The 23,443-nt window shown below is 41.2% G+C and overlaps 1 protein-coding gene across 3 annotated transcripts in view; it reads left to right on the forward strand.

Moving 5' to 3' along the window:
- The window catches only part of Oatp58Dc (Organic anion transporting polypeptide 58Dc), a 194,120-nt gene that overhangs the window by 73,356 nt on the left and 97,321 nt on the right, over positions 1 to 23,443 (forward strand). For 2 of the 3 annotated variants that reach the window (XR_011018771.1, XR_011018770.1), the window contains exon 13: positions 309 to 725. Coding sequence is in view for 1 of the 3 variants with exons in the window: in XM_067154966.2 (XP_067011067.2) it covers positions 309 to 448 (140 nt within the window). In the remaining 2 variants the exon portion in view is untranslated. Of the gene's footprint in view, positions 1 to 308; positions 9,445 to 23,443 lie in introns of those variants that run through there. The other variant, XM_067154966.2, reaches the window with a different exon arrangement.

A 23,443-nucleotide genomic window follows, 5' to 3' on the forward strand; every position in this document is an offset into this window, starting at 1 on the left:
CCACCCATCACCCTCCTCCTGCAACCCCCCAAACCCACCGAATCTCCTGCCCAGGGAGAAGGCATCACATGTTATGTGGCCCGCCCCTTCCCCTCGAGGAAGGGAATGAAAACCTCTCAATTAAAGGAAGGTTTTTCCAATGCGTGAACAGTCGAGATTTTCTTCTGAAGACACAGGCCAAAGTTCAGTGCGAAACGTTCAGAATTTCACGTTTTTATCTTAACATGGCGTAAGCCCAAACACCTATATCATGTCTACTGCTTTTGATGTTGTTTTATTACATGTTTCTTTTTTATGATCTTTTTCAGCTTTCGTGACGATTGGAACGTTCTTCGATGCCGGGGTGTGGTATTACGTCAAAGATTTAGCAATATTTGACGAAGAAGTTAAGACCAAGGAAGTTGAAGAAACACAGGAGAAAATAATCCTGGAAGAATGCACGAAGTAAACGGCGTAAAATCGATCATACAAAATGAATAATAATTCATACCGTATCATCTCATCGAAAAGAACAATACCCTCGTGCCAAACTGAATATTCTATTGCGGAGTAAGCGGAAGGTGCATTAGTTGGAGTGTCAATAATATTAAGATTGCTCAATGTGCCAGCATTCCATTTAGCAGCAACAGAACTTTACCATGGAAGAGTGTAATTTCCTTCGAGTTAAACTCATCCTGAACACGCAGTCTTGTCAGCCAGTCAATGAGGGCTACAACGTTTACATTGTGAGTCTGTTATACGCACTGAATGTGATGAAATCGATATGGGAAACTGCCAGAACTCGAAACATGCCTAACACTTAGCAGTCAGGTAGATTAACGACAGTGATTCACTGTAACCTTTACAATCCAACATATCAATAGTGTAAGTAGCCTATGCAATACCATCTGGAAAAGGCGGTGGAGGTAATGGTGGTGATTGCTATTTTAAGAGGAAGTACAACTGGGCAACACTAATCGGAGTGAAAACATGAAAGAGGTCTGATACTTCGGAAAATGAAGGTATCGGCAAAAGAAGGACAAGGGCCACGAAGGGCGTGAAAATGAAAGACTCCCTTGTCCACAATACCTAAAACGGTCGGGGTCTGAAAAGAACAAGAGTTGACCAAGGGAAGTCGGATAGGATATATGAAAGTGAGGAGCCTGGCACAAGTAAGTGGAAGCAATACCAGAACTTAGCTAAGGGCCCCGTGGTCACCAGCCCAAGCTCAGGACCCCTGGGGGCCCCTTTTAGTTGCCTCTTACAACAGGCACGGGATACCGTGGGTGTTATTCTACCGACCTCACCTACAGAGGGATAAGACTCAGAGAGGTCCCCGTGCTCGCCAACAAACTCTCTCAATTTGACAGCCCTGATTCTCCTTCAAGTCGCCTTTTACGTCAGGCTGGGGATGCAGTGGGAGTTTTCTTCCACACCCGCCCACAAAGGGAAGGTACTAGTGGTGGCTATTGCTTCATGAAGTACACCTCGACAACCATCCTCTCACAAAAAATTAAATGTAAAGCAAAAAGAAACATTATTGATTAATTTTGATAACAGAGGGAGCAATAACAACGTAAATTATCTCTAAACACGTGCGAGCCTCCGTGGCTCAGGCGGCAGCCCACTGGTTTCTCACCGTTGGGTTCCGTGGTTCACATCCCGGTCACTCCATGTGAGATTTGTGTTGGACAAAGCGGAAGCGTGACAGGTTTTTCTCCGGGTAGTCCGGTTTTCCCTGTTATCTTTCATTCCAGTATAATTTCACTTCATCTGTCAGAGGAATGCAACAGGCTTCGGCAGCCGACACAACTCCTATCCTCGCCGCAAGATGGGGGCGTCTTCATTTATTCCATTCCTGACCCGATCAAAGGACTGGAAACAGGCTGTGGATTTTCAGGTAGATGAACTACCGAGGGGCGTGATTAGATCAGAGGTTTAGCTATTGGTCTAGCTATTAGCTATTGGTCGATCCTGGGTCGAGATTTTTATCTCAAGAATCACGTCTGGAAGGGCATCCGGTCTTAAATCACCGGCCGAGACCAAAATGACCCTAGGTGACTCCAGCAACCTAGGAAATAACTGGGACAAGCTGAAGAAAGAAGGAAAGAAAGAAAGAAAGAAAGAAAGAAAGAAAGAAAGACAGGTAGATGAACTACCATACTGTTATTCACTATACCATTTGTAATTCACAGACACATCAGCAATTATTTATTTATTTATTTATCGATGCCTTTTCTGGCGAGATGTAGTGTTTACAGTGCACTGTGACTTCTGGTATGTGCTAGAATAAATTTCTTACTTTCATTGACCTGTCTCAGTCTCATCCTTGGCTTTGACAATATGAAAGTGACCGAGGTATGAGCGATGCTAGTAAATGCCATTCCATAATGCAGCCAGTCTTTCTTATGAATGGTGTGAAAATATCGCTCATAGTGTTGGTTGGTGCATTCATTTCAGTGGGCTTGGCAGACTGATGAATAATAGCAACTTTTGGCTCGGTGAGGAAAGCAACGGGAAACTAGCTCATTTCTCTACGCCAAGGCTATCTATGACAGCTGTTGGCGGAGCTGTGGAGGATCAAACCAGCCTTCGAGCCGAGTAACCCAACATACTGCCGGGAGTGTCCAAGGGCATGTTCGGCTCGCCTGGTGCAAGTTTTTCTATTTGACGCTCATAGGTGACCTGAGCGTCTGGATATCGGATGATGATAATGAGGTAGGGAGAGGGTGAAACCCTGTGCCGGCACGTAGCCTACTCCTGTCGAACAACACTAAGAGTTCTGCTCAAAGCTTTACATCTCCATCCGACGGAGAATCACCATCAACAGCGTCATGTGCCCTCACTTCACACGAACACTGCAGAGAGGTTTGTAATTTAATCCAGGCTTTTGGCACTCAATCTAGTGATCAGAAATTGTACGCCACCACCTCCCCTACCCTGCCGGCCAACATTCTGAACAGGCTAACCACGGTGTCATACAGTACAGACTTCAACGCTTTAACGGTCGTGGCCACTAGGCGGGCTTACATCAGCAGTGTAAGTACGCGATGCCTCTGAGAAAGTATTTGTGCCAGTGATTTCTGTCCTAATAGCCGTCTTGTAGTATGAGTATATTAAAACGTCTTATTCGGCTAATTTGATCTAGGCCATTACTAGTTTTGGGAGCTCTCTTTATTGTAGAATAATATCAATAAAAATTTTACCAAAATTATACAAATTCAATTCACAAGGCTTCGGAGTTTGTACTGTCTTTGATTTCTTCTTTTTTTTCTTTTTCTTGTTTTTTTTTTTCACTTCTGAGTACTACTAATTATCACATCCACAACCATCTGCAAATCAAGGTTACAGTGGAACCTTGGATTGCGAGCATAATTCGTTCCGGCAACATGCTCGTAATCCAAATCGCTCGTATATCAAAGCAAATTTTCCCATAAGAAACTATTGAAACTCGGATGATTCGTCCACAACACAAAAACATTTATTCGCATAACATTACTAAAACAAAATATAACGTAAAACAATTAAACTGTACTTTACCTTACAATAGAATCATTGTTGGTGTGAGGGAGACGAGAGATGACATGAGAAGAGTTACTGTGTAGCACGAATTTCACTAACGGAATCACTGCTATCGGTTGGTTCATTGGAAGTGTTTTCTTTTCGTGCAACTTTAACGAGGAACCTGTCCAATGACTGTTGCTTTTGCCTCTTTTTGAGAATTTCACGAAAATGTGACACTGCATTGTCACTGAACAGATTCATCCACTGTAATCATCTCCTTCTTCCGACCGAATTACTTTTTAGCCTTCTTTTCGTTCACAGGGCCCATTGTTGCAGAACAGTTATATCACAGATGACAGAAACAAAACATGTACACTCGTACGGTGTTGACTATGCGAGCGAGGAACGCCAACTGAAGTCCAGCGCGGGAAATGATTACACACACTTTCCCAGGAAAGAGAGTGACAGGGGGAGGGGAAAACAAAGGCATAGGGGAGGTGGAAACGTACGTACACGTGACGCTCGTATTGCGAAACCTCACTCGCTTATCAAGTCACAATTTCTTTAAAATATTTGCTCGTCTTGCAAAACACTCGTAGACCAAGTTACTCGCAATCCGAGGTTCCACTGTATATTGCTTACTCACATAAATGACATCTACCCACAACGAATTTCCAGCCCAGTCTACTTACAGTGACATACTTATAGTGTTTTTGTAACAATGAATAGAACACTAATATTTATTTGATGGTAGCGTGTTGAAACGGGAAAGACTTTCGTTTTGATTCATCCTCCATACACTTGCATTTTGTACGTTTTAAATGCAAGGAGGCAGGTTATTTATCTTTCTCATTCGATGTCATTCATTCAAATAATAAAACCTATATTCCTTACACATAAGATTTACATTAGATTCATCTCATAAATGAAAGCTTGTACATAAGATGGTTGCTTCCAGAAAAGTGTATTCATTTGCAAACACCGCGAATCAAATTACAAACCTTTAAGCAGCTCAAAGAATGCAGGGTCCAAGAAGCTATTTTCCATGTTCTTCTACAGCGCTTCTGCTGACACAAGACCAACTAAATCTAAATAGGGTCGATTGTTTTCTTTAAAAACCTGTCGAATTTCATTGCGCTCCGTACGTTAGAAACCGCATTTGTCATAATGATAAATTCAAAGTTCTCTTTTCTGACAGTTTGCCAAGAGTCTTAAACAAAATAATAAAACCAGCATGTTTCGTGCGTAGTAGCGGAAAAGTTGCCGATGCAAAAACAAATAAGCCTAATGAACCATAAACGGATGTACAAGGGGTTTCAACAAGTTCAGAGAAACATGAATCACTTGTTGAAAAGATTCCCTTTATACAGTTTCGGTTTGCAAAAGTAAGGATGTATTCCACACATTTTTATTTGTGCAGTACATGTTACTATTTTGAGACTGCTACCAGGAAGGAAATTTGACTGTTAAAATCGTTGTAGCTCTGATTTTAAAACATTGTGCTACCACATGAAGAATGCCACAACTGCAAATGTACAATTTCCCAGCGAAACAGTTCAAGAGAGTCCATAAAGCCGGTTTTAAGTCGTATGTATTTCCTGGGGATTCTATGATGAAGAGCGTATCCATCTGCTACTCTCAAAATTATACAATTTCCTTTGAAATACGTGTTTTGTGATAGGGAATTCACATGTGCTCATGATTTTTTGAGTGATGGCAGTCTTCCACTCAGATTACGAAGCGACGTTTAAGGATGTATGAAAATTATAGTAATATTCTATCCTCGGTACAACCAATGTTTGAACACAGTTCTCTCCATTTATATTCGTATGAATATTTGTTTTCGTTTGGGTCAGCAGTCTACAGACTGGTCTCATGCAGCTCTTCATGCCACCCTACCCTGTGCTAACATTTTCATTTCAACGTAACTCCTACATCATCTACTCTAACCTAAAAAAAAACATTTATTTATTATAATAATGAGCCATTATGCTTGAAATCAATATAGAAAAAATATTACAAAATTATTTTGAACTTTCTATTTTTCCCTTTGCTTTAAAATATATATCTAGTTTATTTCTTAATTGGTAGGTTTTATAGACTAGTTATCATTTTATACTTTCACAAAAATTGTTATGTAGCGTTCCTTGTTCTTAGTCTGCCTATTAATGTTTGCAGATTACTGAAGAATAAGAATTTGTTCAATATTATCCATCCACAATTTAACTTAAAAAACTGGGGATCATAACTCACTAAGATACGCGGTAACAACGAGACGTTATTTATGTTTATTATTATTTCCAGTCGCTTGTTCTATTCTCCACCCTGATATACACTTTCTTCGTCAGTTCTGATTTACAACGCTATTACCTTTCCTAATGATATGGTCTCTGAATTTTAGGACATTTAATCTTATGCACCATGACAATCTACTGGAACTTCATTCTAAAGGGCTGTACCTTCTGATTTGTTTTCTGGCTAAATAATACTACAGTACATAATAATCTACGTCTTTATTATACTTCAGGAGTACCTTTCAGTTTCTTAGGAGTAATTTTGAACGACAAATCTTTCTCAAAACCCACCATGTTAAATACAAAACATTATAGATAAATCAGTTTGGGAAATTCGGAAAAATCCCAAGAAGTCTTGATTCCCTCAAGATGCGTCCAATCACTCACACCTTCGGTTCTAAATTTCTTCAGATTGTTCTCTTAATTCCTTGATTCAATATCCCTTCATTTGTTCTTCAAGCTATCCACCTCACTAACAACACTCGTGTGTGACATCACGTTCCAAAGACGACTACTTTCTTTTGGAACCACTTCTTGCCGCCCCTTTCTGAGAGGTTTGCGACAGTTGACAGTCTTTCTGAACCAAAGTTGGTGAATTCGGTCCCTGCTCAATCCAATGGTAGCCTATTTGAAGGTAATTTAAATAAGTCAGCCTCGTTTTACTGGCACATAAAACAATTTCTGCGGGTGAAGATTACGGCACCTCATGTGTCTGAGGGATGTAAAACAAATATTATTAATATCACATTTTTAATTTTATACACCGCCACTCTCTACACAAGAAGCAGATTTATAATGGGCATTGTTGTGTGTTTGAAATGAACAAATTTATTTTCTTACAGAAGGCCGTAAGAATAAAAGTTAAAATTTTCTCAGATACACAGCGAAACATCGAATCATAGACACGTTTTTAGGCTTAGAAGATGGAATAATTGTCTCCTCGTTCCGCAGTGTTCAGAATTTTTTACTAATGTTTTACCGTTAAAATTATTCGGTATTGCTTTGTTTAAGCCTCTCTTTATATTTCAACATCTTCCAGAAACATGCCTTTCCCTCCACCAAAATGGCGTCCACTGAGCTCGATAGCTGCAGTCGCCTAAGTGCGGCCAGTATCCAGTATTCGGGAGATAGTAGGTTCGAACCCCACTGTCGGCAGCCCTGAAGATGGTTTTCCGTGGTTTCCCATTTTCACACCAGGCAAATGCTGGGGCTGTACCTTAAATAAGGCCACGGCCGCTCCCTTCCCCCTCCTAGCCATTCCCTGTCCCATCGTCGCCATAAGACATATCTGTGTCGGTGCGACGTAAAGCGACTAGGAAAAAAAATGGCATCCTTCTGCCATCCAAATGTCGTACAGTCCACGAAACTTTTAGTGATACTTCGTTTTACGCGGCTGAGCAGTAAGGAGGGAGCTACCCCCGTTCCGGAAATACTGCAAACTGAATGGAAATGAAGTCTGAATTGAATCGATACCGTAGTATGATCGATCGATATGAATTTTATACACCGTCGTTTCCGTGTAGGATTTCTAGGTTGTTCCTTTGTGAGATACCTTGATTTTCCTCGCTCATATTCAAGTTTAACCTATATTTCAGGGGTGGTCACTAACCTTAATTTTGGGAGCCGCAAATTTAGGAGCCAGTTTAGGAGACAAAATTGGGAGCATGTTTAGAAAATGGTTTATAAAATGAAGACACGTTTTTCATTTTATAAAAAATGAAAGAATCTTTATTTCCTACACTACACAGAATATTATTGTTAAGGTACACATCAAGGAATGAGATTTTACTTTTGAGAAGTCCTTTTTCGAGTGTTCATTTTTGCTGTTAGATTTTTGAAATCTGGCTGATAATTGGTAATAATAATAATAATAATAATAATAATAATAATAATAATAATAATAATAATAATAATAATAATAATAATAATAATAATAATAATAATAATAATAATCGTATGGCCTCAGCTACCGTGTGCAGACATTTCAATGTGACGCCATCTGGCTGTCTGCTCGTCAATTTCGACGTTCCGTTTTACTCTAGACCCTCACTAGATGGCAGACCGAGTAAACCGGATCTCTCTTGGGCGTCTATGGCTGAGATTTAATTAATTTTGTCGGCTAAACACCAAATGTGTCACCAGAGATCTTTTACATGCCGACATCGTACGACATGGAGTGTCGAATGGACTTTTTCCGCCCTTCAAAAATCCGACTATCTCTGCCGGGTTTGAACCCACTATCTTTGGATCCGGAGGCCGACACTCTACCGCTGGTAAGCGGATTTCACACAAGTTCACTGAAATGTTCATCAGTTAGTTCAGATCGATATTTAGATTTAATGAATTTAAGTGTTGAGTACAGTGATTCACACACTTATGTAGTCCCAAAGATTGAGATAAGTCTCTTAGCACACTCCTTTGTTAGTGGGCATTTTTCTTCTGGAGCATTCTTACAAAAATATCTGGTAGAAACGCCACTTCGTTTGAGTCCTTTTACTCCTTCGTCCTCTTGCAGTTCTAGTAGCTCCAACTCTACAGTTGCTGTATCCTTTGTTATTGGTGATGAAACAGGCCAGCCATCGATCGCAACATCAACAGCAGAAGGATTTTCCAGGAATGAAAATGAAGGTTTAAGTGATCTCAAATCATTAAATAACGTAAAGGCGCACATTGCTGCTACTGACTGTCGCCGGCCGCGAGATGCTGTTAGTTTCCATTAATTGTATAAATTCATTTTACTCTACGCTTGGTGTAAAGAGCCGCACGAGACTGACTCAAGAGCCGCATGCGGCTCGCGAGCCTCGTTGTGGCCAGCCCTGCTATATTTTGACTTCGCTGTGTAAATAAGAACAGTATTTAAATTGTTGCAATTATACCCCCAGATGTCTCACGGCGATGCATAATGGTTTCATATTTTTTTATGTCAGAAGTTACCAATATGAATCTCGAAGATAACCAAGGTCTACCCATTCAGCACTAGGGAGCCGAAGTATTACTAAAAGTTTCGCGTACTGTAGACTGGTGCCTGGTTATGGTGTCGGTTTTTGTCGACGCTAAATCTCTTACAATTCCAGATAGAGCCCATCTCCCCCCCCCCCCCCTTTTCAGCTAAAGATATAACCTTGCAAAAACAAAATATTGTCAATTAAACAGAGTTTCATTAATATAATACGCCCCTTCGGCTCATTCTCTGTGAATTTTATTCGAATTTTTTTTATCCAAATGACTAAGTAAACTTACCCTGTATATTTCCCCTGGGATAAATGAAAATTAAAGAAAACTGTCTTCAAATATTACCAAACATTTTCCATTGCAATGTCGAGCAAGTCACCTTAAACGTCTCGCTACGTCAAGTACAACCATACACTAATAACAGTGATACACAGATACGAGGAAGTTAATGCCCAGCAGGAGTTATATTCCACAAACAGTGAAATAATACAGCCTTACGATACTGTACATCACAATCAGTGAATCAGCTGTTTACCAAAGAAGACTGCAAGTAATCAAAATATATCCAACACGAACTGTGCCATATATTTGTAATATATAATTTCTTATTTTAAGTTAGAGATGTATTTTATGATATTACAGCTGGATTGTAATCTTTAAGAATGTATAAAAATGTTGTAAATTTTTTTGAAAAATAAAAAGTATCTAATATGTTTTCCTCCGCTAATTTATTTATGAATGTGCATCGGGATTTCATAGTGTAGTTTCACATGGTATCCTTTATTTATTTATTTATTTATTTATTTATTTATTTATTTATTTATTTATTTATTTTCGTGATCGCACTAACATATCGAAGATTTTCGGGGACGTAAGGAAGGGAAAGGACTAGGATTGAGAAGAAAACGGCCGTGATCTTAATTAAGGCAGAATCTGGTGTGAACATGGAAAACCAGGACAATAATATTTAGGGCTACCGACGGTGGGATTCGAACCCACTACCTCCCGAATGCAAGCTCACAGCTACGAGACCTTAACAGCACGGCCACATTTAACATTTCCTATTATCAGCGTTACAATTTCCATTTCAATTTCTTGAGTGAACATATGATTTATATTTCCAAAAGGTTATCATGCCTTTTACCTATCCTAAGAATACCAACATTTTCACTCAGATTGGTGGTGGTGTTCTCTTCTTCTTCGTCGTCTTCGACTTCTTCTTCAATGTGCCATCGACGTACTTCACTGACGATGTCCTCATTGTGAAGCTGCTGCTACAGATCCTTCTGGATTAACGGAACGCAGTTGTAATTTGTTGTCAGCTTCAGTATAGTCCGCGAAACTTTTAGTGATACTTCGTTTTAAGGGGGTGAGCAGTGAGGAGGGAATACTGCCAATTGAATGGAAATGAAGTCTGAACTGAATCGATAGTATGATCCATCGATATGAATTTTCTAAACAGTCGTTTCCCTGTAGGAGTTCTAGGTCATTCCTGTGATGTGCCTTGATTTTCCTCACTCATGTTCAAGCTTAACCTATATTTTGCTGTGTAAATAACCGCAGTATTTAAAGTGTTGCACTTATACCGCCAGATGTATCACGGCGACGCATAATGGTTTCATATTTTTTGTGTCAGAGATTGCCAATACGAATGTCGAAGATAAGCGAGGTCTACCGATTCAGCACTAGGGAGCCGAAGTATCACTAAAAGTTTCGCGTACTACAGTGACGCTGAAGAGTTGTTGTCGTCTCATCAGCTCTTCTTAGACCTTCTTCCGCGTTTAGCTTTCAGCCCTGCAAGGGTCTTCATGGCCTGTACGGAGATAACTTCGCTTTGCTTCATGCTAGATTTCCTCCCGAATAGTTTTCGGAATCGGGGTCTGGGATTAGGTGAGATGAAACGATATGGCATCATTTTACGGGCGAATGCCCTTCCTGATGCAAACTTCATTTGAGAGGCTAATGAAGATGAAATGAATGACGTGAATGAAACTGGGTGAGGAGGTGAAAGGAATCGACTGTGACCTATGAATAGGAACTGTCCCGGTATTTGCCTGGAAGTAAAAATGTAACCACAGAAAACGATACTCAGGACAGCCGACAGTGGGGTTCCAACTTGCTCGTCTTCCGAATGCAGAGTTTGGTTAACACGCGCGGCCATTCCGCTCGGTATAGTTTGATCGCGAGTGATTTATTCTAACATCACAACACACCCACAAGTTTCATGAAAATTCTATTTTACTCTAATAGTACTGAATGAAAGATATTTCAGCTGTAAGTAACTTCGTAAAATACAAAATATTATAAAACATGTGTGCATACAACTCTCCGCGAAAATTACCAAGCTGTAATGACCTATTGAGTGACACAAAATGCCTACAAAAAAGATATGCCAGTCACAATCTGAAGCTGAAACATAATAGTCATCCGCCCGGAAGCCCTGTATGCTATGGAGTATCCGTCATTAAACAGAAAAAGGCTTGACTGAGAAATTGGAAATCAGAGAGATAGAGGAATCCTTACAAACACCTTAGTCTCAGTACTGGAAAATGGGGAATACGGTGACATCAAAATTCCGAGCTCTAATCGCCGATAGAGAGACCCTTTAACTATTCCAAGAAAACGAGGGTAGTTTTCTATGATACGTGACAAAATCTTCTCCCATCAGACTGACCGACGTCTGTTCACCTTCTGGTAAAACAAGAATACCCGCAGTAGCGGCGATTGGGAATTAGAAGCGCGGGGGGGGGATGATGTTCAGACAACAGAAAGTACCTGGGTTTGAGTAATATTGCAGGCGTTAGGGGGGTGTTACGGGGTTATGTACATCAACATTGAAAAACAAAAAAGCTACAAAGTGGTAAGGTTTCTGATGCTCTCTGAGCGAATTTCGATAAATTTTGACAATTTACCAACGGAAGTGCGGTAATATTTTTTTAGATTTGATTCAAAACTAGACAAAGGAACAATATTACACATGTATTACAATTAAATAGAAGCACGGCGTGATTATATAACTAAAAATCATTTAGTATTTGACTACGCACAAAAAAACAAACAGACCCTAAAGAGAGTGCCAAACTGAGAAATGCGTGCGGCAAGCGGATGAATCATACCTCAAGTGTCCATGACCTTGGCAAAAAATATACCCCTGCTGCCCTTTCTCACAGCGCATGCAAGTGTCCACTACTTGCTGTGGGTCAACCACAACGAACGACATTTTGTGCGTATTTCCGCTAATAAGTTGTGTAAATAATTAAAGAAAATGAAGGAAAGAATTTACGTATAAGACATCAGGGCTCGTAAAAATTGCTTTTTTTAAATAATTCCTTTCTTATTTTTAGCCGCTTAAAATGGAATAAGAATGTAAAGTTATCTCCACAAAGTGCGGGGGAGGGAGACTGCCCCCCTTCCCTCGCTTCCCCCTTCGCCCTAATCGCTCCTACTGAACGTTCGTACCACAGGGCTGAGGCAGACTGAGAAGGACGCAAAAGAATTGGAGCCAACAGACTTACAAAACAGACAGGTTGTGGGACAGATTCTGAGGAAAGTCCGTAGTTTTCAGGAAAAACTATGAAAAAAGATGAGTACACCGCGTTTCAGAGGAAATAAAGTGGTTACACCGGAAGATATCCGGCTCCATGGCTAAATGGTTAGCGTGCTGGCCTTTGGTCACAGGGGTCCCGGGTTCGATTCACGGCAGTATCGGGTATTTTAATCATCATTGGTTAATTTTTTTGGCACGGGGGCTGGGTGTATGTGTTGTCTTCGTCATCATTTCATCCTCATCACGAAGCGCAGGTCGCTTATAGGAGGCAAATCGAAAGACCTGCACCTGGCGAGCCAACATGTCCTCGGCACCCCTGGCACTAAAAGCCATACGCCATTTCATTACCGGAAGATGATCCGACAATACTGGACAAAGCTCAGTTATTGAATAAGTGTGGCTCCAAGTATGGCCCAATTCGAAAGAAGAAACATAGGAGCTTTTATGCAATGTTTAAAAAATGCCATGGTTCATGGTGTGGGTTACTGTAGTCACGCCCTAGTTCGTGAATCATTGGCAACGGCTGAGTGGCCTAGTAAGTGGTCCTGAGAGTCGGGATACCAGTTGCTATAGAAGCGGAGTGCGCATCTCGGACGTATTCTGAGTCATAGCCCTTCTTGTGCTCAGGCGGCTAGGACTATACAATCCACTGGTGGTCCATAACCCATTAGAAGAGATATCCTCACTTGGACTATGTGTAAGTAGGGTAGCATCCTGCTTCATGAATTTACCGAGCTCAGAACATTTTAAGCAAGCCTCGGACCTGTGGGAGTAACGGAGTCCCACTCCCATTTGACAGGCGAGGGACTCCTAGGAAACAACTTGGCGACCGAAATGGAATTCGATGGGAAGCTATCAATATTAATGAGGCTTATGGAAGAAAGAAAGTAGAACTGGCTGAGTCAGCAAAGAGGATGCACCTGGATGTGCTAGTAGAAAGTGATATTCGGGTAAGGGGATATAACGAAGAAGACATAGGAAATTATAAAGTGTACTTGACGTGTGTTAGAAAGGGAAGGGCACAGTATGGGGTAGGGCTGTTTATCAGGAATACCATTGCACGCAACATAGTTGTGGGTAGATTTGTCAGTTGGAGGAATTAGGACAGGAATTCTCTCAGTGTATTCACCATGTGAGGGTGCAGATGAGGATGAAGTTGACAAGTTTAATGAAGCATTGAGTGACATCGTGGTCAGGGTCAACAGCAAGGATAGAATAGTGCTAATGGGCGATTTCAATGCGAGAGTTAAAAATAGATCTGAAGGATACGAAAAGGTGATTGGTAAATGTGGGGAAGATATGGAAGCTAATGGGAATGGGAAGCGTTTACTGGACTTTTGTGCTAGTATGGGTTTAGCATTTACGAATACATTCTTCAAACATAAGGCTATTCACCGTTACACATGGGAGGCTAGGGGTACCAGATCCATAATAAACTATATCTTAACAGACTTCGAATTCACGAAATCTGTTAGGAATATGCAGGTTTTTCAGTTGTTTCTTTTTCTCGATGAAACAGACCACTATCTGATCTGTAGTGAACTAAGTATCTCTAGGCCTAGGATAGAGAAAGTGAAATCTGTCTGTAAACGAATAAGGACAGAAAATCTAGAGGACGAAGAAATTAGGCAGAAGTACATGGATATAATTAGTAGGAAGTTCCGAACATTGGACAGTAAGCAGGTTGAGGATACACAGTAGAAAGAGAATGGATGGCATACAGGGATGCTGAGGTAGCAACAGCAAGGGAATGCCTAGGAACAACTGTGTGTAATGATGGAAAAAGGCGAACATCTTGGTGGAATGATGAAGTGAGAGCAGCTTGTAAACGTAAAAAGAAGGCCTATCAGAAATGGCTCCAAACAAGGGCCGATGCAGATAGGGAATTGTACATATATTAAAGAAAGAGAACGAAACAAACAGTTGCTGAATCCAAAAGAAGTGGTGGTAAGATTTTGGTAATGACCTGCAAAGGCTAGGTCAAGCAGCAGGGAAACCTTTGTGGACAGCAAAGAAGAATCTTAGGAAGGGAGGGAAAAAGGAAATGAACAGTTTGTTGGGTCAACCCGGTGAACTCATAATAGATCCCAGGGAATCACTGGACAGGTGGAGGGAATATTTTGAAAATCTTCTCAACGTAAAAGGATATCTTCAGGGTGGTGTCGCGAACAACGGACCTCATGGGGAGGAGAAAAATGATGTTGGTGAAATTACGTTTGAGGAAGTGGAAAGAATTGTAGATAAACTACATTGTCATAAAGCAGCAGGAATAGATTAAATTAGACCTGAAATGGTGAAGTATAGTGGGAAGGCAGGGATGAAATGGCTTCATAGAATAAGATTAGCATGGAGTGTTGGTATGGTTCCTTTAGATTGGACAAAATCAGTAATTGCAGCTATCTACAAGCAAGGGAACAGGAAGGATTGCAGCAATGATTGAGGTATCTCGTTGATTAGTGTACCAGGCAGAGTATTCACTGGCATCTTGGAAGGGAGGGTGCAATCAGTCGTTGATAGGAAGTTGGATGAAAACCAGTGTGGTTTCAGACCACAGAGAGGCTGTCAGAATCAGATATTCAGTATGCGCCAGATAACTAAAAAATGCTACGAGAGTAAGAGACTGTTGTGTTTATGTTTCGTAGATCTAAAGAAAGCATATGACAGGGTACCGAGGGAAAAGATGTTCACCATGCTGGAGGACTATGGGATTAAGGGCAGATTATTAAAATCAATCAAAGGTATTTATGTTGACAATTGGGCTGCAGCGAGAATTTATGGTAGAACGAGTTCTTGGTTCAGGGTATACGTACTTACAGGGGTTAGACAAGGCTGTAATCGTTCACCTTTATTGTTCGTAGTTTACATGATCATCTGTTGAAAGGTATAAAGTGGCAGGGAGGAATTCATTTAGGTGGAAATGTAGTAAGCAGTCTGGCCTATGCTGACGACTTGGTCTTAATGGCAGATTGTGCCGAAAGCCTGCAGTCTAACATCTTGCAACTTGAAAATAGGTGCAATGACTATGGTATGAAAATAAGCCTTTCGAAGACTAAACTGATGTCTGGAGGTAAGAAATCCGAGAGAATTGAATGTCAGATTAGTGATACAAAGCTAGAATAGGTAGATGATTTCAAGTATTTAGGTTGTGTCTTCTCCTAGGATGGTAATATAGTACGTGAGATTGAACAAAGGTGTAGTAAAGCTAATGGAATGAGCTCGCAGTTGCGATCAACAGTGTTCTGTAAGAAGGAAGTCAGCTCCCAGACGAAACTATCTTTACATCGGTCTGTATTCAGACCAACTTTGCTTTACAGGAGCGAAAGCTGGGTGGACTCAGGATATATTATTCATAAGTTAGAAGTAACAGACATGAAAGTAGCGAGAATGATTGCTGGTACAAACAGGTGGGAACAATGGCAGGAGGATGCTCGGAATGAGGAGATAAACGCTAAATTAGAAATGAACTCGATGCATGAAGCTGTACGCATAACCGGCTTCGGTGGTGGGGTCATGTGAGGCAAATGGAGGAGGATAGAATTCCTAGGAGAATAATGGACTATTTTATGGAGGGTAAGAGAAGTAGAGGGAGGCCAAGACGACGATGGTTAGACTCAGTTTCTAACGATTTAAAGATAAGAGGTATAGAACTAAATGAGGCCACAGCACTAGTTGCAATTCGAGGATTGTGGCGACGTTTAGTAAATTCACAGAGGCTTGCAGACTGAACGCTGAAAGGCATAACAGTCTATAATGATGATTCGCATGTCCTCACCTACTGCGTTCAGGTATTTTGATTCAAAGCCATCTAGACTGCCGGCACGTCAACTTTTAACGTTGTGGTCGTGGTGGTGGTGGTGGTTATTGTTTTAAGATGTACAACTGGGCAGACGTCCTCCATTAGCCCTAATCAGAGGAAAAAGATGGAAGCGGTCCAACACTTCAAGAAACGAAGGTATCGGCCAAATAGGAAAAGGTATACGAAGGGCGTGAAAATGAAATATTCCATGGGCCTCGACGCCTAATAACCTTCAAGGTAGGAATAGAATAAGAATTGACCAAGGCAGGTCAGATAGGATAGAAAATGAACCTGACATAAGTAAGAGGAAACAATGCAATGACTCAGCTAAGGACCCCGTGGTCGCCAACCCACGCTCCCTGGAAACCTTTTAACTCGCCTCTTTCAACAGGTAAACCGTACCGTGGATGTTATTCTACCTCCCCATCTACATTGAGGGGTGGGACATATGGTAAGGGTTTTGAGAGGTGCTAATTGGGCCTAAGCCTCAATCAGCTGTATGGAAACTCCGTCTGGATTCTCAATTCTCATGGAAAAAAACTGGTCCGTAGGCACATTGGGTAGCGTCAATGAAAGAATGCATTCACCAAAAAACTCTTCTGCATTCTTCTATCATTGATTAGTCGAAGAACTATTGTATCAAATTGCATGATTTCACTGTAACGTGCGAAATTACCAGTAGTTACAGGAAGAGGAGCGCCCCGGTTCTTATCATTGCTTTATCCGTTTTTTCAGTCGCCACAATTTTCTAGGTTTTTTGTAAGAGATATTTGGAAGGTATTAGTGCAAGGGAGAGAAACCCAACTATATAATAGACTTTCCGGATTACGGACAATAACCTTCTCTTCGTAATAACGTCTTGTAAACACAGTGATTCACCCTCGATTTCAGCTGCTAATATATCCCGTTCTTTGTTTCATTTCAGATCTAGAACTTCCGTGAAACTGTGACAATCAGTTTCACACTCACATGAACTGTCTCACTCCATGAGGCATGTTCCCCGATTATTTTTCCTAACTACTTACAGTTAGTTCCGAATTTGAATCTTCTAAGCTCTGGTGTTGTATTCATCCCACCATAGAAAATGGAGTTAGTCCCGGTTCTCAAGCTGCACTTCGATCATTTTGAAGATTTATAGCGTCAGCAGGAGCCCCGAAGTCTATAAATATTGCATGAATTTTCCCTCTTGGAAGTTCCAACGCTGTTTCTATGTCTTTCTGCAAGCAACTTACTGCTTGGATTGTGGATTTCTGTTTGGTGAAACCAAATGTTGTTCAGGGATTGCGCGAGATGTCATTTTGCTAACTCTTTTGGCCAGGAGGCCTGTCAGAATTTTCAATGGAGAGCATTCCAGAGCTGTCCCTCTGTATGAGTTCGGGTCCTTTGAATCCCCTTTAAATACAATACAATACCGCGCACTACGTGTCTGTTTAGGAGCACTTAAAACTACACCAACCAATGCCTTATTAATAGAAGCCGGTGAACAGCCTTTAAAGATTCGGCGACAGACTATAGCCGCTAAGTATGTCCTCAAACATTTTACTGTTACCCGGTCTCAGCTTATCCCCAAGCTACGACTTTTACATTCTTATTATTCTTCCAAATCTCCCCGTGGAAACCGTGTCCCTGCTTTATATACCGCATTTCGTTCTCTTATACCAAGCGAAGTTGAGCTCCTCCGTTTACCCACATTGCCTTTATACTCTATCCCTTATGACAGTCAGTCCTTTTGTCCTCAAGTAATTATATCTTCTTCTTCTGAATCATTTTCTTGTCTAACACATTCTACTCCTCTTTCCCCTCTTGCAACTAAACGTATTCGACTTTCCCTCTACATAAGGGAAGTAAGCATTTTTACTGACGGATCAAAATCAGCACACGGCGTTGGAGCAGCCTTTTATATCCCCCAACCGTATACTCTCTCTGAGTTTTCCCTCCCTTCTGCCTTTTCTGTTTTTACCGCCGAATTGTTTGCTATTAGACAAGCCCTCATTACCATCAAGTCACATGCTTATGATAAGGTTACGATTTTCACGGATGCACAAAATGTTCTGCATGCCTTATGCTCGCCTCTCTCTTCCCCTAATTGGTACTTATATAGCGTTAAGTATCTCTTATATATCCTTACTCGTTCTGGTGTTTATATAACTCTAGTTTGGGTTCCCAGTCACTCTGGTATCATGGGGAATGAGACTGCTGATCAGGCAGCTAAACGAGCATCACAACAATCCCCCTCTCTTTTTCTTGCGATCCCCCCTTCTGATCTCATTCATGAAGTGCGGGATATAGCATATCAACATTGGCAGTCCGATTGGAATGAAACGTCACGAGAAAAGGGATGTTTTTATCATCAATTACAACCTGTTATTCCTCTTAAACCGTGGTTTTATTATGGTACGTACTCTCGGCGCCATATCACATCTATTATACGTCTACGTTTTAATCATGCCCTTACTCACCAATATAAAAATCGTTTTCATCTTCCTCCCCCAACTTCCTGTGCTTGTGGCTTGTCTGATACTGACAGTAATCATCTTCTGTTACAATGTCCTGCTTTTGATGTTCCCCGCCAGCGCTTCCTATCCTCTTTGCTTAACATGGGCATCCCCTTCCCCACAAGTATTTCGTGTTTATTATCCTCTCTAACTCCTACTCTTGTGAACAGCATAAATCAGTTTCTTGATGATGCACATATTATATTATAATCCTCTGACAGTCTCTTTATGCTCTCTCTTCCATTGCAAAATGTTTATCATAATTTTGGTAGGATATAAATCTCTTTACCCTCTGTCTATATGTTATCATCGTTTCTTGTGTGACTCCTATGGAATGTTTTTTTTTCTTTTTTTTTTTTTTCTATCAATTACTTTTTAAAGTACAATACGAGTGATACATGTGTCAGTGTTAAGTAATTAATGTTTTCGTGACTGGACGATATCACATGAGTCCAACCACACCTTTCAAGAAGAAGAAGAAAGAAGAATCCCCTTTTTCTTTGTATAATACCTTCGATGTAGATATCCTCCATTTATTCGGGATTTTTCCCTGTCACAGACATTCTTTGAAGAGTTCTGTCAATGTTTTCGTGACTTCAGGCGATGTTTCTTTTAGATGCTCGTAAAAAATATCAACTGGTCCGCATGCTTTAGCCTACCATTCTTTGAGTCGGTGATTTGTTTCCGTACTTAGTCTTTTGAAAATGGAAGCACTGACTCTACTTCTTCTTCCTAGTCTTCATTTGCTGGACACGTTTCTTTGTCCTGAAAACTTTCCAAGTTTCGTGTGGGAGGTCCGTAGGGAAATAGGGTTGCTTCGGCATTGAGGCCTTGCACCATTTTTGTTCGGCTTCTTGTATAAGTTTCTTTTCTTCTTCTACCTGGTAGTTGTTTTTATGCTTGTTTAGTGTTTGTTTGTAGCCTTATTACATTCCTCTAAGTCCTCTTGTGTTTGTAAGGTTCTTGCTTTATGAAGTGCTTTTAACACGACTTTTCTGGCCTTGTAGCACTCTTGGTTGAACCAAGGTTTTGTCTACCAACATTCGACTTAAGTTACGGTTTTCAGAGGTTATTTCTGCTGCAAGAATCAACAAAATGGCATCTAATTCTTCATAACACATTACGGAACAGACGTCCCACATCAAATTCAACTAGTTCATATTAATCTAAAGATATCTTCTGAAAGAAGATATAATTCAAAGGACGAATGCAAAACTAATAAATATGTTTTCGAACTACTACTCTCAGAGCTCCCTCTGTGGATCAGTGGTAGAGTGTCTGCCTCGGGATCCCAAGATTGCGGGTTCGAAGCCCGGCAGAGGGGGCAAAATTTTTCGACATTCCATATCGTTTGATGTCGGCGTGTAAAAGTTTTCTAGTGACACATTTAGTGTTCACTCGAAATAAAATCTTTAAAAAACAAACGTAGACGTCCCAGAGAGGCTGGGTGTGCTCTGCCGTCTAGTAGCCCCACAGTAAAACGGAGCGTCAAAATTGCCGAGCAGGCAGCCAGATGGCGTTAAATCTAAATGTATGCACACGGTAGCTGAAATCATACGATATTATTATTATTATTATTATTATTATTATTATTATATTGGCCGTGCGCTAAGAGACGCGCAGCTGTGAGCTTGCATTCGGGAGATAGTTCAAATACCGCTGTCGGCAGCCCTGAAGATGTTGTGTTTTGTTTTGCTAGTTGCTTTACGTCGCACCGACACAGATAAGTCTTACGACGACGATGGGACAGGAAAGGGCTAGGAGTGGGAAGGAAAAGGCCGTGGCCTTAATTAAGGTACAGCCCCAGCATTTGCCTGGTGTGAAAATGGGAAACCACGGAAAACCAACTTCAGGGCTGCCGACAGTGGGGTTCGAACCTACTATCTCCCGAATGCTGGATTCTGGCCGCACTTAAGCGACTGCAGCTATCGAGCTCGGTGAAGATGGTTTTCCGTGGTTTCCCATTTTCGCACCAGACAAATTATTAGCCATTCTAGACCTCTTGTGGTTGGTTATGTGTTTCATGGTGTCATTGAACGCTTAATGGATTGTGCCTTCCCAAATTGAGAACCGAAACATTTATTGACGATTGCCACGTCATTAGTTACCACCACTATTCACCATTCATGAATCCATCCAAGTTTTTGAAGAGTTGTTCTAAGTAAGTGACAGTAAAATGATATAACAGTTTTAACACTCAAATACTGCATATTTAAGTAGCCATACGTAACTATGATTAAAAGTAAATCAGACAGTTCATAGATTTGTGAGGTAAAGGGCAATCGCTTGCGAGATGTTTTCGGAAGGTTGGTATTCGGTCATGTCATATAAATATAAACAAAAAGTTTAGACCTATTGGCATTATTTATTCATTCTTCAAATAAGTACATAAGGGAATAAATAACCGGTGACTTCGAATGTCATATGGGCTATCCACATCAGTTGACTGTTATGCCTCTTAATTTTGAAAATTTTGCAATATGCGGGAACCAGTTTTCAAAGAGAGGTCATAACTGTTCCCAGGAATCTACAACACATTCTGGAAGCGATGAAATAAATAACGCTATTAATCATAGTTTTTCTTTATGTGGACTGTTTCTATTCCGTTCACGGATTAAGTACCTACACAAATCTAAGAGGAATGCTCAACTGTCAAATAGAAAGATAATTGAATAAAGACTGAAATAGACCTGCAACAGAGAATTCCCAATATGGTACTAGCCCATGCAATTGTCAGACACAACTCTAAGATATCTTCCTTGTTCTTGCTAGTTGCTTTACGTCTTACGGCGACGATGGGAGAGAAAGGGCCTAGGAATGGGAAGGAAGTGGCCGTGACCTTTGCCTGGTGTGAAAATGGAAAAAACCACGGAAAACCATCTTCAAGGCTGCCGACAGTGGGGTTGGATCCCACTATCTCCCGGTTGCGAGCTCACAGCCAACTCGAAGATAAAGCCAGAGCTGCAATATAAAGTAGAAGCCTGGCGAATATTGTTTCAGGAAATCAATGATCAGCTTCCTTCTTTCAATTCTGATAATGTTCATAGCAACATCTCTAGTTTTCTTACGTTTCAGTATGAACGATTCTAAATTACCAGGTCCCGAACACCCTCTCATGTGTTATTATCGAGTGAGGAAGCGACGCAAACAGACCTCAGCTAGGAACCACAAAAGCTCGTCTAACGCTCGAAGGAAACGAAAGTAACGTAGATACAAGTACGAAGTTGCTTAGTAACGGAAGAAGAGCAGTAGTTGGTAAAATTATGGCTGCAGATAACCCATGAATTGCCCAATTTTACTGAGTGAAATAAGAGGCCGTCCGTCTCGGCGATGTAGTGGTTAGCGTGATTAGCTGCCACCGCCGGAGGCCCGGGTTCGATTCCCGGCTCTGCCACAAAATTTGAAAAGTGGTACGAGGGCTGGAACGGGGTCCACTCAGCCTCGAGAGGTCAACCGAGTAGAGGTGGGTTCGATTCCGACCTCAGCCATCCTCAAAGTGGTTTTCCGTGGTTTCCCACTTCTCCTCCAGGCGAATGCCGGTATGGTACCTAACTTACGGCCACGGCCGCTTCATTCCCTCATCCTTGCCTATCCCTTCCAATCTTCCCATCCCTGGAGAATACTGTTTCAGGAAATCAATGATCAGCTTCCTTCTTGCAATTCTGATAATGTTAATAGCAACATCCCTCCACATGTATCCTCCGACCAAGAGTCTGAAGCTCCAGGACACTGCGCTTGAGGTGGTAGAGGTGGGATCCCTCGCTGAGTCCGAGGGAAAAGCCGAACCTGGAGGGTAAACATATGATGATGATGATGATGATGATGATGATGATGATGATGATGATGATGAAATAAGAGGCCTGTTTCCAGAATAAATTTAGCACCGCTAATGAAAAAATGAAATGGCGTATGGCTTTTAGTGCCGGGAGTGTCCGAGGACATGTTCGGCTCGCGAGGTGCAGGTCGTTTTATTTGACTCCCGTAGGCGACCTACGCGTCGTGATGGTGAGGATGAAATTATGATGAAGACGACAGATACACCTAGCTCCCGTGCCAGCGAAATTAACCAATGACGATTAAAATTCCCGACCCTGCGGGAATCGAACCCGGGACCCCTCTGACCAAAGGCCAGCACGCTAACCATTTAGCCATGGAGCCGGACACCGCTAATTAAAATGCCAGAAGACACCGCAGATAGCAACATTTAAAAAAAATATTTCTGAAATATCCGCAAACAAAGTTTAAAAAAAAAGTAAAAGTATGTCTTTGGAAGCTTAGCGGACCAGATCGTGTACGGTTAAGAAGGGTCAGAGAGTTCCATAATACGCTATTATCACTTTAAATTATTAACACTATGCTGTTTACTCACCATGTACCAGAGAAGTATAGAGAAAGTCGAATAGTTCTAATTTACAAGGGAAAAAGTCATTTTAATAACTTATATTCCACCGGGCGAGTTGGCCGTGCGGTTAGGAGCGCGCAGCTGTGAGCTTGCATTCTGGAGATAGTGGGTTCGAGTTCCAATGTCGGCAACCCTGGTGATGGTTTTCCGTGGTTTCCCATCTTCACACCAGGCAGAAGCTGGGGCTGTTCCTTAATTAAGGTCACGGCCACTTCCTTTCCATTCCTATGCCTTTCCTATCCCATCGTCGCCATAAGACCTATCTGAGTCGGTGCGACGTAAAGCAAAATAACAACAAACAAAAAACTTTTATTTCTGGATTTCTCTAACAATCTATTCTATAATTACACGGATAATTGAACGAGTTTTAGATCTGGAATTGAAAGCTCAGTTCGAGCTGAATGCGAACCAGCGTAGATTTATTTGCAATTTACCAGGTTGCCATACAAATTCAAGATTGGCTTCTGGCTGTCT

Source organism: Anabrus simplex, chromosome 10 (assembly GCF_040414725.1).
Source record: "Anabrus simplex isolate iqAnaSimp1 chromosome 10, ASM4041472v1, whole genome shotgun sequence".
In the NCBI taxonomy this organism is placed as follows: domain Eukaryota; kingdom Metazoa; phylum Arthropoda; class Insecta; order Orthoptera; family Tettigoniidae; genus Anabrus; species Anabrus simplex.